This window comes from Salmo salar, chromosome ssa14, assembly GCF_905237065.1.
Source record: "Salmo salar chromosome ssa14, Ssal_v3.1, whole genome shotgun sequence".
Classification (NCBI taxonomy): Eukaryota; Metazoa; Chordata; class Actinopteri; order Salmoniformes; family Salmonidae; genus Salmo; species Salmo salar.
Window position 1 is genome coordinate 23,686,680 of NC_059455.1, and position 19,300 is coordinate 23,705,979.

Sequence of the window (19,300 nt, forward strand, 5' to 3'; positions counted from 1 at the left end):
CTTGTAATTCTACTTAAGTGTAACAGTGTGTTGACTAATATACAGATTAATGTCAGTGTTAGATACAGGAGGTGCCATGTTAGTTAGCATGTGCCTCTCACTTCATCTCGTCTCGCCGTCCAGTTGCCCCCTGGGCATGGGGCTGGCATAGGGGCTGGCATAGAGTTGCTATGGCGATAGCGTGGTTGAGAGGGGGCGGGAGGCATGTGTGAAGCGGGAAAGGTTAATCCCCTTTAGAACCAGTAGGCTCGTCTGGAAGGTCTGGAAGGCAGTGTTCACATGAAGCAACAGCCCCTGGATCCTCAACCAGCCTCTTCATTTTTCACACGGTGTGGCGGAATACTAAGCACCTACTGGGGAATGCTCAGTCATGCCTCGCTCAGATGGCCTGTTCTGTTTCCTTCACCCCGGTCCCTGTTCGTTCCCTGTTCCCTTACTCCCGCTCTCCTCACCTAACCACGATGACTCCTGTTCCCCCAGCCCGTGTCTGACTCTCCCCTAGCCCCTGTCTCTGACTCTCCCCTAGCCCCTGTCTCTGACTCTCCCCTAGCCTCTGTCTCTGACTCTCCCTAGTCTATCCCCTAGCCCCTGTCTCTGACTTTCTGACTCTCCCCTAGCCCCTGTCTCTGACTCTCCCGTAGCCTCTGTCTCTGACTCTCCCCTTGCCCCTGTCTCTGACTCTCCCCTAGCCCCTGTCTCTGACTCTCCCCTAGCCTCTGTCTCTGACTCTCCCCTAGCCTCTGTCTCTGACTCTCCCCTAGCCCCTGTCTCTGACTCTCCCCTAGCCCCTGTCTCTGACTCTCCCGTAGCCCCTGTCTGTGACTCTCCCCTAGCCTCTGTCTCTGACTCTCCCCTAGCCTCTGTCTCTGACTCTCCCCTAGCCTCTGTCTCTGACTCTCCCCTTGCCCCTGTCTCTGACTCTCCCCTAGCCTCTGTCTCTGACTCTCCCGTAGCCTCTGTCTCTGACTCTCCCCTAGCCCCTGTCTCTGACTCTCCCCTAGCCCCTGTCTCTGACTCTCCCCTAGCCTCTGTCTCTGACTCTCCCGTAGCCTCTGTCTCTGACTCTCCCCTAGCCCCTGTCTCTGACTCTCCCCTAGCCTCTGTCTCTGACTCTCCCGTAGCCTCTGTCTGTGACTCTCCCCTAGCCTCTGTCTCTGACTCTCCCCTAGCCTCTGTCTCTGACTCTCCCGTAGCCTCTGTCTCTGACTCTCCCCTAGCCTCTGTCTCTGACTCTCCCCTAGCCTCTGTCTCTGACTCTCCCGTAGCCTCTGTCTCTGACTCTCCCCTAGCCTCTGTCTCTGACTCTCCCGTAGCCTCTGTCTCTGACTCTCCCCTAGCCTCTGTCTCTGACTCTCCCCTTGCCCCTGTCTCTGACTCTCCCCTAGCCCCTGTCTCTGACTCTGAATCAGGCCCTACCAGAAAGTAGTAGCGAGGAGCGGTGAGCCTGCAGACTTACATAATAATTTGTAATATGTGCTGTTACTACAGTACCACATCTGTCTCCAATCTCTTAGAGAATATCTTATGTCAAGTGTTATTGAAGTGTTGTGGTTGCAGTTTCACCTGATACATCTAAAGGCTTTTCCTATGGGGTGTTGCTATAGGCCACCAAGTGCTAACAGTCAGTATCTAAATAATATGTGTGAAATGCTTGATCGTGTATGTAATGTAAACAGAAAGGTCTACTTTCTTGGGGACCTGAATATTGACTGGTTTTCATCAAGCGGTCCTCTCAAGAGGAAGCTTCTTACTGTAACCAGTGCCTGTAATCTGGTTCAGGTTATTAATCAACCTACCAGGGTGTTTACAAACACTACAGGAACAAGATCATCCACATGATGTATTGATCACATTTTTACTAATATTGTAGAACTTTGTTCTAAAGCTGTATCCATACCCATTGGATGCAGTGATCACAATATAGTGGCTATATCCAGGAGAGCCAACGTTCCAAAAGCTGGGCCTAAAATAGTCTATAAGAGATCATACAAAAGATTTTGCTATGACTCTTATGTGGATGATGTTAAAAATATGTGTTGCTCTGGTGTGATTAATAAGGAGCATCTAGACGCTGCACTTGATGAATTTAGGAAATTGCTTCTTCCAATTATTGATAAACATGCACCTGTTAAGAAACTGACTGTTAGAACTGTTAAGGCTCCATGGATTGATGAGGAATTTAAAAAACTGTATGGTTGAAAGAGATGGGGAAAAAGGAGTGGCTAATAAGTCTGGCTGCACATCTGACTGGCTGACTTACTACAAATGGAGAAATTATGTGACTAAACTCAACAAAAAGAAGAAGAAACTGTATAATGAAGCCAAGATCAATGATATAAAGATTGAATGGAAAAAAAACACACACACACACACACACACGCACACGCACACACTACATGTTCATGTTTATAAATGTATGCAAATTGTAAAGCATTTTGTCTGTATTCTCTTTTTCGTTATGTGTCGGTTGGACCCAAGTAAGACTAGCTGTCGCCATTGGCGTCGGCTAATGGGGATCCTAATACATCAAATCAAAATCTCCATTATATATTTTGATGAAGTTCATCCATTTCATCTCAACCCAGTAAATGTCCTCCGAAATGGCAGTTGAATGAAGAGTAGAGGAAAAACTGTTGAGCACATTAAAGCGTGTGTCTTTGGAGATATTGATGATATTAAAGGTCCCCTTTTACCAGACAGGTACAGTGATCATTACAGACAGACATCCTTCATAGCATCTTTACCCTCCGCAGGGACACATGCCATCAGCAAATCGTACCTTTAATGGCAGAGAGACAATCAATCTCTCCCTCTGTGCCAACTGTGGCTGGCTCTGCTTGGCCCTGCTCCAGACTAAACCACAAAAAAAAAAAATCTCATTCTCTCTCTCTCTCTCTCTCTCTCTCTCTCTCTCTCTCTCACTTTCTCGCTCTCCCTTCACTCAACACATCCAATGATCCACATGCCCCTTCCTGTCACAGCTAAATGTGGCAGCATTGGGAGAACATTGGCCATTTAATGAAACCTCTTATTAACGTGTCACAATGTGGCTTGGAGTGTGTCTCAAAGTGAACACTTTGAAACACTGCATTGTACCGAGGAGTTAGACCCAGTTAGAGTCCCTTTTTAAGTTATTGGTTGTACAGTCCTTTGTCTCCATATCCTTTGGTTCTTATTAGGGGCACACAGAAACTGCTGTCCAGGGTCTCTTGGACCGGTTCTTTAATGAGGACTCAGACAGTCATGAAACCATAGGAAGTGCATCTATGGCCGCTTCTTCCTTTCCCCTCTCCCCTGCCTGCTGGAGCATGTCCACTGGGCTAGACTCCTGATACAGACAGTAGTAGCTTAATACCCTTCCTTCCAGAGGACCTTGCTGAGCTCTGCTGATTTTCTGAAGTACATTAGCCTAATAAGGCTCCAATAGTTGTGAGGGAGAGCCTGGACTGGGAGCTGGTCAGTAGACGATAATGGTCTTATTGGGGCTATGGTGTCTGGGAGAGGTTCTGCTGGTTTATCATGAAAGTCTCTGAAGTCCTCTTACCTTAGGAGTTCCTGGAGCCACACTGCCGTCCTTGTGTCCGTGTGATGGGTTCTTACTGTAGGAGAAAGGGGAGAGACCGATGAAAAAAGGTTATTGGATCTGTATTTTTACAGTATGGGTAGGTTTGGATGTTTCCATCAAATGGGAGTTGCACAACATAGAAATGTGTTGTTTTGTTGGGGTTATATGTCTTTCCAGGAAGCCCTCTCCTTTTGCATGTATGTGTTTTCTGTGTCTGTCCTAATATAAGTAATATTCTTCTCTCTATCCTTTCAGGTGATACCTCTGTCCTCTGTCTCTGTGCAGATGACACCCCTCTTTTAACACTCAACTCTGTTTAAAGTCACACAGACAGAGAGACAGCACTGTTTCTCCCCTTACTCACTCAGACAAAATGCAATACCCAGGGGACAGCTCAAACGGTCACTCAGTCACCAAGAAACACAAATCACACTTTTAATCGTCTGCAGGATTCAAACCCGCCCACCCTTTCTCCCCCTCCTCCCAGCTCCCTCTGTGCCACTCAATCTGCCCACCCTTGGGCCATGCTGTGTTTGAAACAATTACAGCTCAAAGTATGACTGCTAAGCAGATTTGGGATATAATTTTTTTATTGAAGTAATCATTCTCTTGGATGCTCCCATCCACCCCTCTCCTCCTATCCTCCTCTCCTTCTATCTAACTGCCGTCACTGAGCTAGTGGCAGGAGCAGGAAATAAATGATTTTGCTGTTATTTGATTTGTCAGTGAAACGCCCCGTGCACTTAGGACTTTGAAATATGTTGAGGACAATGCGCTGGCTTGTAAACATTGTATTAAAGAGGCGGAGGAGAGGAGAGAGGGATGGATATAAAAGAGAGAGAAAGGAAGGGAGGTAGGGAGTCTGACCAACAGAGGGCTACATCAAATCACAGCCTCATCGACATTGTGGATTGAAGATGACTGATTAGAAGGCCGGAAATATTAAAAAAGCATCAGCCGACAATGGGGAGAGACGTATCAAATCAGATATCTCCCTGAGACATTAATATCCCTCCTTCCCTATCCTCCTCCCTCTGCATACATAGACTGTCTGGAGCTCTCCTCTTGGCAGTCCTTCTTTCTTTCCATTTTTCTATTTGTTTCCTGCATATGTTCTGTTCTGTCACTTTCACTGTCTAGCTTGTCTCCCTCCTTTCAGTCTTTCCTTCTTTCACTCCTCCTCCCTATCTCCTCCTTTCACCGAGACGCAGATACATTTTTATGAGCCTCACAAATGATGTGCCGGGTCTAAGTGACAAAAAAAGTCACCCTTGTCATGTTCGCTTTGTGTCCTACGCGCAGCCCCAGATGCAGAGCGGCTTTGACAAGGCACTGAAATTCAATTTGCCCCGGTCCTAATCCAACAACGTGATTTGGCAGGCGAGCGTGTCCCCGGAGTGGACAGCTGGAGAGGGGAGGGGTGGCGGCATGGCCTCACACAAGAGGCCACAGACAAGGTGTTTCAAGAAGGAAGCCAGGGATATCAACCAAGGTAAGCAGGAAGTAAAGATGAGTTGATTTACTATTAAATCTCCAGAAGAAGAAATACTTATCTTCCTGATGTGGTAACATCCTAGTGTAGCTATTGGTTGAGGTTCAGGTCGGTTAGGCAACCAGAGATAGTTGTATTGGTGTAATGAATGGCAGGTGAAGGCAGATTCAACCACTCGTCCTGCCTCCTTGCATAGGTAATAAGCCTTGTCCCCGCCCCTGGCCCCTCTGTGGAGGCACTGGTGATTGATCTGCCAACCCAAATCAGGGCCGGGCCTTGAAAGGGGATACATCTCCACACGGGCTCTGTACTGTTTGTGAGATAATAAACACACTCCCCGCCATCATAAATCCACCATCCAGGCAGGCAGGGTAACAGGCAGGCAGGGTAACAGGCAGGCAGGGTAACAGGCAGCCAGGGTAACAGGCAGGCAGGGTAACAGGCAGGCAGGGTAACAGGCAGGCAGGGTAACAGGCAGCCAGGGTAACAGGCAGGGAGGGTAACAGGCAGGGAGGGTAACAGGCAGGCAGGGTAACAGGCAGGGAGGGTAACAGGCAGGCAGGGTAACAGGCAGGCAGGGTAACAGGCAGGCAGGGTAACAGGCAGGGAGGGTAACAGGCAGGCAGGGTAACAGGCAGGCAGGGTAACAGGCAGGCAGGGTAACAGGCAGGCAGGGTAACAGGCAGGGAGGGTAACAGGCAGGCAGGGTAACAGGCAGGCAGGGTAACAGGCAGGGAGGGAGGCAGCATTGACTGGGCTGTGTCTCTATCTGTGTCTGTGCTGTCTGTGTCACACTCATGTCATCCCTCCACTCTGGTCCAGCAGACAGTACAGGAGGGCCTGCTGCTTTTAGAGCACTGTAACTAATGTACTGCACTATCAATCTGGATGAGAGACCCCGGCCACACTGCTAGAGACACACCAACGGGGTGGAGAGGGAGTGGGGTGGAGTGGGAGTTGGGCACTTACAGGTCAAAGGGAAGTCACAGCTAGGGTTCATTCTCAGTGTTAGTGGCTGAGGGTTGAGAGGACATCCACCATGTCTTATTTGATAAAAGAGTTGTAGGAGCCTACATGAAAAGTTGTATTTGTATCTATTGCACACTCGGAAAGAGAGCGGTCCAGGAAAGTGTGAGAAGGAACTTGAATAGAGAAGAGCAAACAAAGATAATAAATATTACCTAAGTACTCTGGCAGTGTGTAATGCTCGGTATCTCCTGACTGTCCAGTGTTTCATTCTTTATTACCTCAAAATGCCATAGAAACAATAAGAAAAGCTGACTTGTTGTTTAAGGTGGCTGGCACTACTGTATATAGGGAGCGACAACAAGGAGATTAAACATTGAGGTGCTGTTGTCACAATGACATAAGGTGACAGTGAGGAGAGGGAGAAAGGGAGAGATGAAAGAAGACAGAGATAGCGGGATAGGGAAGGAGTGCAGGTGCGGCTTCTTGCAGCTTCACACGTGCCCGTTTCAATGAATTTTGATTTTAACGCTTGGGCAAAAAGCTTCCAGCCTGTCATGTCAAACCAATGAAATAGTTTTGAAATGAGGAACAAAGCAAGGAGAGAAAATTGACAAGAGATGGATAGAAAAGGGGGGAAAGAGAGGTTGCCGAAACAAGATGGAGTTCAAATGTGTTTTGTTAATGAGAATGTGAACAGGGGAGCAGATTTACCAGAAAGTAGAGGTGCTTTTTTTCCAGTCAAGGCTATATAATTCTCCATAAAAGCAGTACAAGTTAATGTGAAGTGAATATGCTTGATGTTCCGGCCCATGACTTTGACTACTCTTTGACAGCTCTGGCAGAATGCTAAGCTTTCATCTCCTAGACTGTTGGTCATTTGGCTAAAGGGGCCTGGTAGGATGCCTTCAGAATAACCCCTACACCCCCGCTGCTCCTCCTCCTCTCTCCCAGACCCATCCAAACACCTCCCACTGAAACCAAATGTCCAGAGAAGGAGAGTGACATTTCAAATGTCTTTATTCTTTTGGAACGTTTGTGAGTGTAATGTTTACTGTTAATTTTTATTGTTTATTTCACTTTGTTTATTATCTACTTCGCTTGCTTTGAAAATGTTAACATATGTTTCCCATGCCAATAAAACCCTTACATTGAATTGAAATTGAAATTGAGTGAGAGAAAGGAGGAGAGAAGGAAGGAGAGGGAAGGAGAGGAGTGAGGATGAAAATTGAATAAGTCCTAGTCAGGGGGGAAGGGGATGTAAGCTCGAGATAAAGATTGCTTTTCGTGTCGTTTGCCACCTAGCTCTGGCTCGCTCCGATGGAGGCAAATGGATTATGTGGAGGGGAGGGGTGGTGGTGTGGAGGGATATGTAGATTGCTCTGCCCCTGTGAGCAGGCTGATGTGTAAAGGGCATGATAGATTTCCATTTCCATACATGAGGAGTGGAGGCAGAGGAGAGGCGAGGAGAGGAGAGGCGAGGCGGCCCCATCGGCCAAGGCCACTAGGGAGCCAGCGGCTCTGGCAGCTAGTCCCAATCTCACACACATCCACTCAGGGCCCCTCACGGCTCCTGACAGCCCCCATCATCTGCCTAATGCTACATCTTAAACAGCCTCCTCCATTTTACATGCACTCAAGTCTCATTTGGTGAAAAATGAAACGCTATCATTAAAGGGAGATTTACTACAAATTGCCACAAATTTGCCATGTCACTTCCAATGATCTGTGTGCCGATGTAGCGCTGCTGCCTTGCCCGGCAACGGTGTCAGAGCAGGAAGAATGGGACAGCGGAGTGTGGAGAGAGAGACGGAGGGGGGGAAAGAGAGGGACAGAGAGCAGGAGAGGGAGGGTGGGGGAGAGAGAGGGAGAAGGAGAAAGAGAGGGAGGGAGAGAGGGAGAGAAAGAGAAAGGAAAAGAGAGAGCGAAAAAAAACAGAGATTTAGAGAGAGGGATGGAAGAAAAAGGGGGGGACTTCCCTGCTGTCGTAAGGACATACTCTGCTCTTTAATGATATATGGATGGGTCTGATGTCCTCATAGCCTTCAAATCCAGAATCTGTGCTTTGTATGGAGTTCCACAGGTTATAGGCCCATTGTGGCAGAGCAGAATGGGGTTTACACAGAGGTAGAGATCACCATCCATCTTGAAAGTACATTTCAGCTATACAGTAAGAGGCATTATTGAAATTATGAAAAGCTAACTGACGAGTTTGCTAACCCCATTACCTGACATCGCTTTTCACACGTACGCGAAAAGATTAAAGCTCCAACATGGTTTGAACGAAGATTCATCATCTAACGGAAATCATTTCTCCCACTAAGCCCAGCAGTGATTGCATTGGAGCTAAACAGAACTTGGACTGGACTGGCCGCCAGGAGCAAGGACATTCAGCACAAGACACTTCCTCTTTCTTTCTCTCTCTCCCCCTCCCCCCTCTCTCCTCCTCCTCTATGAAGACCTCTCATTCCCCTCCCCCATATTCCTTAAATCAAAACTAAACGGCGGTGCGTTGCCGGGGTACAACCAGGCATAATTCACGTGGCAACAGCAATGGGGTTAATGGGGCCGGTGCAGGCGAGGCTAAATCACTGGGCCGTGACACTCAGCAGTGTCCGTCCCTGACAAACTAGGAAGGATGACGCCATTTCTTTAAATAACCGCTGCCATCAACCACCCAAGCCCTCCAGGCAGGCTCCCCGTGTCCGTGTCTGCAGCGGAGGGGTAGGAGAGTGGGGAGGGTGGAGGGCTGGACCCGGAGGGGAGGGCGGCCCGCTGCCCTTTATTAATTATTAAATGATAACTCCTCACTGCCGCATGATGGATAACGCTCAGTCTGGAGAGGAGTGAAGAGGAGCAAACGTCCCCCTCCTCCCCCTCTACCCTCTCACCGTTACCCGCCCTCAGCACACACATGCACGCACGCACGCACACACACGCACACACACTGAGAGAGCACAGTGGGGAACATGCCATGGGCCTTTTGGGCTGGCTCTGGTACTATGTGTTACACATGTACTGCAGCAGGCGACAGGGATCATTCAGTCAGATAGGGGAGGAAACAGTGTCGCTAAGGGAAAATGTGCTTTGATTTCAATGAGTAGTGAGCGGAGTAAGGCTCCTTGTGGCAGTGGGTTAATGGGTGGTGCTATAAAGCAGGGTGGGTAGGGAGCACTTGGTCACGGGATCAAGGTGAAATACGATTTCAAATGGCTGCCTCCTATCGCAAGGGTTAATGGTTTGATTTATCCCATTGTAAAACTGGGGCTGCAGCTCAAATGGTACCATATTCCCTATATCACGATTTCCAAAGACCATATACTGTATATATAGATTTTTTTGAGGGGGGGGGCGACTGTTTAGAGTTTTAATAGTAGAATACAGCAGGTGCAATTTCTAAATGTGGTTGTGCATCAGCAGTTTGTCTCTTGTGATGTCAGTCACTGACAGTCATTCAATTAGCCATGTGAGCAAATGTTTTATTTATTGTAAGTTAGTCTCGCGGCCAGTTATCTAAACTTGTAATAATCATAGTCGAATTACTGACTGGGGGAGCAACATTTATTTTGTTAGTCAATCTTAGTCAGATATCATTTAAAAAACAGAAAACATTTCTCTCCCCCCTATGGCAAAATGTGTAGAATTGCAGGAAATTAGCTGTAAAATGGCAAATGTTTCTCGACGCCCGATGGAAAAAAATGTGTAGAATTGCAGGAAATGAACTCTAAATCTTCAAATTTCACTTAGGCTAGGGCTGACTGCATGTGTGGGTATAGATGTGGGTACGCAGACCCCCCATGATCAATTTAGATTTTTTTGTGGCCCCATCCCTGCCCTATATAGTGCACTATTTTTAACCAGAGCCCTTCTGGTCTTGGTCAAAAGTAGGGCATTGGTCAAAAGTACATTAGTGCACTATGTAGTGAATAGGGTGTCATTTTGGACACAGTCCAGGTTGACTATTGAAGGGAACTGAATCTCTCTGCTTTCTCCAGCTGAAGCCTCCACAGTCAGTAAGAAAGTAATTGATACTGTAAATCTACCTCCAGATCTCTCTTATCTAATCCCATACTTACCTTACCATGGATAAGCTATGTCAAGAACCAGAGAGATTTATGAACATCTGTCAGTGTGTTCTGCAGTTGATTTGTTTTCCTGGCTGGCCAAGTCCCCCAAAAGCCCAGGTATCACTGCAGTATTAGCGGAAATACCAGGGGCTGGAGGGGGGCTAGGGTCTCTCCAAAAGCTCTTCTTCCAAAGCTGACGACTAAAGCATACTCCCAGACCCTGTCTATTGTACCCTCAGTAGAGAGATAGACTACAGTGCTTCTTTGTGGTTCTTGTTGTGTATGATATAGAACTGAGAGTAGACTCCCTACTGTGTGCTGTAACAGATGTGGGGGTACAGGTATCAGTCTGATGGGGGGGTCAGCTGTATCCTCCCAGAATTCTGTTATGGACGAAGGGGTCAATAACGTGTGGTGGGTTGGAGGTATAACCTGAGGTGCATGTGGGTGAGGGGTGGACAGGGGGTGTACCTGAGGTGCATGTGGGTGAGGGGTGGACAGGGGGTGTACCTGAGGTGCATGTGGGTGAGGGGTGGACAGGGGGTGTACCTGAGGTGCATGTGGGTGAGGGGTGGACAGGGGGTGTACCTGAGGTGCATGTGGGTGAGGGGTGGACAGGGGGTGTACCTGAGGTGCATGTGGGTGAGGGGTGGACAGGGGGTGTACCTGAGGTGCATGTGGGTGAGGCGCTCCATCTCCTGCTCCATGTGGTCCTGCAGCTCTCCTGGACGCAGCAGCACCTGGCAGATAGGACAGATGGGGGCCTGGCTGTCATACAGAGACACCTTCCTCTTACCTGTAGAGATGAAGAGAAAGAGAGAAACAGAGAGAGAGAGAGAGAGAGAGAGAGAGAGAGAGAGGGGAGAGAGAGAGAGGAGGAAAGAGAGCGAGAGAAAGAGAGAGAGAGAGTTATCAAGGGCAGCTCGGATGAGATCAGTCCACAGGGCTGTGTTCCTCTGGTAGGCGGGAGGGAGGGAGTGAGAGAGGGGGCAGCAGGATTAAGTGCCTCAGAGTTCTCTTCCCTGAGAATTGCTGGACCCTACCGCCTGTCTCCAGTTACCTCATTAACACTGACGAAGTAAGCGACTGATTGAGCCCTGCAACACTCCATAGATCACATTCTGCCTCTACATCATTTCAACCGTATCAGAGAAAGACATACTGTACACACACTCATGCACACTTGTGAAAAAGTACAATCATGTCTGGTTTTACTTTGCCCCAAAACACAGTGGAGTCAAATAAGGGCTTGAAGAACATATACTCTTAGAAAAAAGGGTTCCAAAAGGGTTCTTTGGCTGTCCCTGAGGGAGAACCCTTTTTGGTTCCAGGTAGAACTCTTTTGGGTTCCATGTAGAACCCTATCTGGAAAGGGTTCTACATGGAATTCAAAAGGGTTCTACCTGGAACCAACAATGGTTCTTCATATGGTTCTCCTATGGGGACAGCTGAAGAACCCTTTTAGGTTCTAGATAGCACCTTTTGTTTTAAGAACATACAGTATAAGATGTAATGAGCCAGGTCACTGTCTCTGCATGAGTGTGTGAGTGTGTGTGTGTGTGCGTGTGTGTGTGTGTGCGTGCGTGCGTGTGTGTCAGGAAACAGGAGTGTATTATGATTTCCATGTGTGTGTATGTGTATGCGTCTAGGTATAGAGGAGATGTCTGGGATGAAAGAGTCCCAAATGGTACCCTATGTCGTAAATTGTACACTTATTTTGACCATGGACCTGGTCAAAAGAAGTGCAGTATATAGGGAATAGGGTGCCATTTGGGATGCATGATCTGTCTCTTTGCTGTTTTGGATCCCGAGACGTCCAATCAGACAGGTCTATTCTTAGACCAGGAAGAATGGGCCTACACTGACACAGGATATCCTGTTGGGACGGGCTGTCAGGGCGACAACTGTGCAGGTAGAGGCAGGCGGGCGGGCGGCGGATGGTAGACACTGTCTGCCCTGACATCAGGAACACAGTCAGTGGGACACTCTTATACTTATCTGCCCCCATGACACCAAGTCTGAACGTGGTGACACAGTTTCACTGAGAGAAAGACAGTGATATGGCTTCTGTGTCTGAGTTTACAGAACCGCTACAGCCAGACAAATAACATTCCTAAGGTATTATTTATCTATTCACCAATACGCATGCACGCACTCACACACACACACACGCATGCACGCACGCACGCCACACACACACACACACACACACACACGCACACGCACACGCACACGCACACGCACACACACACACTTGACTCTGAGGACCCTTCATGATAATGGCTCCAAAAGCGGTCTCGTCCATTGTGTAAATGCAGGTGAACAGGGCTATTACAGGGAGGTAACCTAGGAACAGGGCAGCGGAGCTGGGCTCATAACGTCTATAGTCTTAAAAACTATCAAGCCTTAGCTCTCTTCTCTGTGCTCAGTATAAATCCTTAAGCCCAGAACCTCCGTGTCCTTGACTTCTGAGAGCAGTGTTGTATTTAAGCAATAAGGCACGCGAGGCAGTGTTGTAACATGAATACAGTCACAGGTGATGTTGAACCTATTTACCATGATACAGCACTGCCTCGCGTGCCTTATTGCTTTTATACATTTTTTTTGCAATATGTTAAAATAACAATGAATTACATATTTTCATTCACATTTTATTTTGATAAGTCAATGCATACAATTTCATTCTTTCACCAGAAGATATAGCCCGGACAAAAATATGGTTGTTAGTTCTTTTGGTCATGTTGCTACAGACGTGAGCCAGTCATGAAATATTTTAACATAGTTGCTATGCAAAAGCATTTGTCGTCCTTTCTATTCAAAATGTTCGCTATGCAGGCTGGATAACATTCTTACCACTTGCTAGCTAGCTAGCTAGCTCAGCTAACTCATTCACGTCAAACATTGAACCTGGAATGACAGTACATTAGCTGCATTTCACTTTGTTGTAGCTTTTACTTGGACACTTCCATGATAATGATGTTAATGCATGATTTCGATTGGCTCAGAAAAAGTTGTCTCGTCTGTGCACCGTTTACTCTATGTATGGCACAGAGATGAAAATTCAAAAGTGAAACATGTTTCCGAGGTCGAACAAGCAGACAGCAGTCTTATATTAACCCCGCTGTACCAAACTAAATGCTAGGCTTATATTAACCCCCGCTGTACCAAACTAAATGCTAGGCTTATATTAACCCCCACTGTACCAAACTAAATGCTAGGCTTATATTAACCCCCGCTGTACCAAACTAAATGCTAGGCTTATATTAACCCCCGCTGTACCAAACTAAATGCTAGGCTTATATTAACCCCCGCTGTACCAAACTAAATGCTAGGCTTATATTAACCCCCACTGTACCAAACTAAATGCTAGGCTTATATTAACCCCCACTGTACCAAACTAAATGCTAGGCTTATATTAACCCCCGCTGTACCAAACTAAATGCTAGGCTTATATTAACCCCCGCTGTACCAAACTAAATGCTAGGCTTATATTAACCCCCACTGTACCAAACTAAATGCTAGGCTTATATTAACCCCCACTGTACCAAACTAAATGCTAGGCTTATATTAACCCCCACTGTACCAAACTAAATGCTAGGCTTATATTAACCCCCGCTGTACCAAACTAAATGCTAGGCTTATATTAACCCCCGCTGTACCAAACTAAATGCTAGGCTTATATTAACCCCCGCTGTACCAAACTAAATGCTAGGCTTATATTAACCCCCGCTGTACCAAACTAAATGCTAGGCTTATATTAACCCCCTCTGTACCAAACTAAATGCTAGGCTTATATTAACCCCCGCTGTACCAAACTAAATGCTAGGCTTATATTAACCCCCGCTGTACCAAACTAAATGCTAGGCTTATATTAACCCCCGCTGTACCAAACTAAATGCTAGGCTTATATTAACCCCCACTGTACCAAACTAAATGCTAGGCTTATATTAACCCCCGCTGTACCAAACTAAATGCTAGGCTTATATTAACCCCCGCTGTACCAAACTAAATGCTAGGCTTATATTAACCCCCGCTGTACCAAACTAAATGCTAGGCTTATATTAACCCCCTCTGTACCAAACTAAATGCTAGGCTTATATTAACCCCCGCTGTACCAAACTAAATGCTAGGCTTATATTAACCCCCACTGTACCAAACTAAATTCTAGGATTATATTAACCCCCGCTGTACCAACCTAAATTCTAGGCTGGAAGCAAGGGGAAATAATGTGTGAGTTGAGATAAATACAAGAGATGATTCAGACAGCAACATGAACATGATATTCTGATGGAAGCGCGGGGATCATTTTCAGATGGAACTGTTAGCAGGCAGAGGTGTGTCTGTGATGGCCAATACAGCACGGCTTGGACTGCTACTCATCCAATCAGAATCCAGGATCCAAACAGACAGTGTTGTATTTGTCTAGTGATGTGCTGCTACATTGTTTGAGCTGGTGATGGATCAGTCTCACATCCCTCTGTAACAAACACACATAAACACAGAGCAGAGCAGCATACTGCTGCAGGGGCCCTCCAGGGGCCCATATCCCTGCCCAGATATTGGCCTGTCACAACTATTTCCTGCAAGAGTACAGATTCATCAGTAAGTAGTTAGCAGGGTCAATGTTAGTATGCACCACCACCCCATCCCCCTCGACCCTCCAGTTGCACACTCACTTGCAAACACGCAGAAATACACACACACACGCACACACACACACACACACACACACACACACACACACACACACACACACACACACACACACACACACACACACACACACACACACACACACACACACACACACACCATCTCTGCGGCTCTCAGCCTACCCCCCTCCTCCGCACCTGGGTCCCAGTCGAGCGTGCCGGCGCATACTCAACTCCTATTCCCCAGCACTACTACTTAACAGCCCCACACTCTGGACACTATAAGTGACTTTGAAAAATAGGTAATCGATTACAATTCTGCGTGTCTCTGTTTCTCTCACCTCCCTCCCTCCCTCTCCCGCCCGCTGCATCCCTGCACATCTATTTCCAATTTTCTGCCCCTACCTTCTGTTTATTTTCCCTCGCTCTGCTCGTCCTCCATCTATTTATTTATTTATATCCTTTCTCTTTCTTTCCTCTTCCTTTCTTTCCTCTTCCTTTCTTTCTTTCGTCCATTTTTCTATCACTTTCTCCTTTCATCTCGTGTGGTCTTTGTACCTGTCTCTCTCCTCTTTTCCCACCTGTCTCCTGTCTTCGCTCAGCAGTGGTCAGCTTTATTGCCCTGACAAGATAATTTGAGTGTGCCAAAGCAATCACCGTCCGCAAGAGTAAACAAAGAAAGATCCAATCCAATTCTGTTGCTGATAAAGTGCTTTCAATTCTGTGGGCAAACATATTGAGAAAACACAGGAATCCCTGGATGTTTTTGTCCATGGTTGATTTAGACTTTTTGGTAGATGGGCTTTTTATATTGTTTTAAATGTGCATTTTGCTCATTGTAAAGAACCAGACTTTTTTGTTGTTGCTTACTGTAGGCCTTCAGTTCTGTGACAATTGTACAAGTGACAATGTTACATCAATGGCCATTTTGTCAGACAGCGTAGATTTCTCATGGTTGTCCAGATTGTTTAAAACAAAATGTTGAATGTGGTACAAATACCAATAGATTTCTGTGTACACCAGAGGAGAACAGCCATTCTTCTGATGCTGTTTGTGTGGGTAGAGGTAGACAGACTATGTGGTGGTCTAGAGTCCCTGTCTGTCTGAGGACAATGGGAGTGTGTGGCCCATCGCCTCTCGAGTCAGTTCCTTTAATTCATCCCTACACAATCAATGGGTTTTGTAATGGAGTCCTGATCACTGCAGCGAGGACCTGTCGGCCCCTTAACCACCTCCGTGTCACCTGTCATGCCCCAACGCACACAAATGCACGCACATATGCACTCACAGACACAGACGCACACACACATACACACACCCTCTAACCTACAATGTCTAGTTCTGGCTCAGAAAGGAGAGAGCTGATTGCTCTCCGCAGCACGTAGTGTGGTGTGGGTAGACAGAGAAAGAGACATGGCTCCCTGAAGGCGGCAAGCAGGCAGGCAGGCAGCAGGCAGAGCTGTGCCAGTGGGCAGGACAGACTGCAGGGCCCCAGCCTCACAGCACTGACTACCATTTTAACACTCCAGGAAAAGACAGAATTTGTTAATTGTATAAGTTCTGCCAAACTTCAGATAATAACCATTTGCATTTGCACACAAAATAACCTGAAGCTAGTTTTAGTTTCCCTAACACTGATATTTTTCTCTGTCTTCCTAGGGTTACCTCGGTGGAAGCCAACAATTTTCTCCAGATGGAGCAGTTGGACGGTCGACCACTGAAAGCCCTGACACCCTACACTTCAGTGAAGCCCAATAGACAAAGAATGTTAAGCTTTGGTTAACATTTGAGAAAAGCAATGGTATTTATGCTGAGTTTATAAAAATGTACCTCTTCAATTTACCTCTCCAAATGACTTTAGGACCATCGACTGGCCGAGCCCCCCAGGAGGTATCCCGTCCACCAGAACCAGTGAGTTCGGATCAGTCTGATTCTCTGTGCTCTGAGTCGGAGGGGGACCAGCTTGAGGTAGGCTATACCTTCCAAAAGTGTTGTAAAGTACATATCTTCCATTTATAACACTGCACCAATCCATCAAATTTTCTCACTGTAAAGTGTAACCTGTGTTTGCATGTTTACGTCTCTGTCTCCTAGCCTGTTCCCTTTAACTCTGCTCCTGTTCTCCAGGACCTAGGGGTCCTGCCCAACACCCAGACGTGGATCCACCTGATGTCCTCCATTACCAACCACCCTTCAACTTTTCATGACATCATCTACAGCTACTGTTGTTGTCATGTTGTCATTATCTGCTAAGAAAGTTTTCTTGCTCTAACATACTGGGCACATAATATGTGAGATACACAGATGAACTAAAAACACTAGCACTGCAAACACTCAGAACAAAGAGAGCAGCAGTGCCTGCAGTCTCCCTCTTCAAGTCCCCCTTCCGAGACTGGCTGCCTGTTGAGAACAAGTGACAGGCAGAACCTCCCACCCACACAGCAACCACCTCCTCAATATTCCACACACCACAATTCCGTATTTTAGTTTATGATTGCCATGTGAGTGTACAAAAAAAAATCGGAAAATAGATTGACACAACTATACCAAAAAATATCAACGTTTATGTATTAAAATCTTAAATATCGCCAGGTTGGTTTTCACAGCTGTTTCACAAGGTGGTCATTATTGTAAATTGTAAGGTATCCTTTGATGGTATTTATTTGTTCCATGTTATTCATTGTCGTATCCTAGGACCAACGATACATATATATATATTCAACCACAAGGGTGTACTAATGAGCTATGCAAGATTTTTTTTAAATGAATCACAATAGAGGACTAGTGAAATAATATTATTTCAGTGTAGATAAGAGAAGGGTAGGGTAAAATAAAAACACATGCCAGCCATACGAGCCAGTGTATGAATCAAACGGATGTGTATATGAATGGAGTGGGAAACAGCTGACTTCCTGGTCTGTAAGGTATGTAACTTCAATGTGTCAAGCAGATCACACGTTTTCTTTGCCATTTCTGAAACGTAGCAACGTTTAAGACATGGATTTCATGTTGTCATGTTAACAAGGTACCCAAAAGTAGTTAGAAGTAATGTTTCAATTTTATTAGCTAAACAAAACTTGCTTAAACAGCGAAATTGTCGTGGAAATCAGCCTTGTTTGCATAGTGATGATGAAAAGAACGTCATTTAGGCTGTAATGATCTCCAAAATTCTACCCAATAGGTCATCACACAGTTAATATAGCAATGGACGCTAATAGTTTATTGAATCCCATTGTGACGCAGAGAGTGACACTTTTTTGGCCAGGGGACTTTATTTGGCATGACAGGCCCCTCTGTCAACCTGGTGACAGATGAAACATCCACCTTGGGGCAGGAGGTGACTACTCTCGTTTTTTCTTTCTCTCTTTCAATCAATCTCTCCCTCTGTACCAACTGTGGCTGGCTCTGCTTGGCCCTGCTCCAGACTACACTGAAGAAAATCTCTCTCTCCTGTTATTGCTGCATTTTAGAGAATGACCCAAAGCACTGTCCAAGGCTCCCTTTACAAATCTCACACCTCTCCTGAGACACATTGGTTCCAAATATCGTATTTCCCTGTCCAATCTCAGCCCCGGACAACAGAGCATCTCTCACCCCCTTGTGGTAATCTTTCAATCTCACCTATGATGTCACATGTCCAAAGTTTTCCTGATCTGTCACGGGGATCCTCAATAATGGCCCAGTGGCCACTGCGTGTGTGTATGTCTGTGTGTTGGGCTGGGCCTAATGCTTTTCCTATAGACAAGCCCATTATGTGTGGCTGTGTGTGTGTGGCTACATCCTCCCAGCCTGGTGTCCACGTCCTCCCCAGAGAGGATTGACTAAAGGCAGACAGCCTGTGATTAATCATGGGCCAGGAGGACCAGTGAAACAGAGAGAGAGCAGTCACAGATAGACAGCGACAGAGGCAGGCAGACCCCCCACTTCACTTCACTTCACTTCACAGTAGTGGTCCTTCCCTCTCTGCACAGCCACACCTGGGTACTGGTACTGCTTCCCCTTTCTGTCTATTGGTCTATTCTCTCTCTCTTTCTCCTCTGATGCTATACTGCCTCATCTACCCGTTTCCTCCCCTTTCTCTGCCTTTCTCCCTCTCCCTTTATCCCCATCTCTCTACCTCTCGTTCTCTTGTCAGTTTCTAGTTCTCTCTCTATCCTTGTCTCTTACCCTCTCTCATTCTCAACCCCCCTTCTTTCTCTCTCTGTCTCTCTCTCCCTCAGGGCAGTGAGTGATGGGAATTGGTCGACAGAGAGATAAATCCTGGGGATGGAGGGGGTCTTGCACGCGACACTTGTCAGCGCGTTAAAGATGATTAATGCGGGATGCCCCCCTCCGCCGGACCCCTCGGCTCTGTTTAATCTGTGGGAGCGAAGGGGACACAGAGGCAGACAGAGGGAACGAGGGAGGAGGAGGAGGAGGAGGAGGAGGGGGCAATAACAAGGAAATAGGCCTGACAGAACTTTTTAGTGCTGAGATTCCTCACTAAAATGCCATGTGACCAGGGGAAGGAAGGATGGAAAGGGCTGCTGCTTCCACCCGCTGTGGCCTGACAGTTCTG

General features: G+C 46.8%; 1 protein-coding gene across 7 annotated transcripts in view; it reads right to left on the bottom strand.

Annotated features, from left to right (window-relative positions):
* Nucleotides 1–19,300, bottom strand: part of LOC106569261 (E3 ubiquitin-protein ligase RNF220) — a 156,138-nt gene that overhangs the window by 30,558 nt on the left and 106,280 nt on the right. For all 7 annotated transcript variants that reach the window (XM_045694099.1, XM_045694098.1, XM_014140452.2 and 4 more), the window contains exons 3-4: nt 10,757–10,886; nt 3,545–3,599 (exon numbers count right to left, since the gene is read on the bottom strand). In XM_045694099.1, the coding sequence (XP_045550055.1) occupies nt 3,545–3,599; nt 10,757–10,886 (185 nt within the window). The remainder of the gene's footprint in view (nt 1–3,544; nt 3,600–10,756; nt 10,887–19,300) is intronic.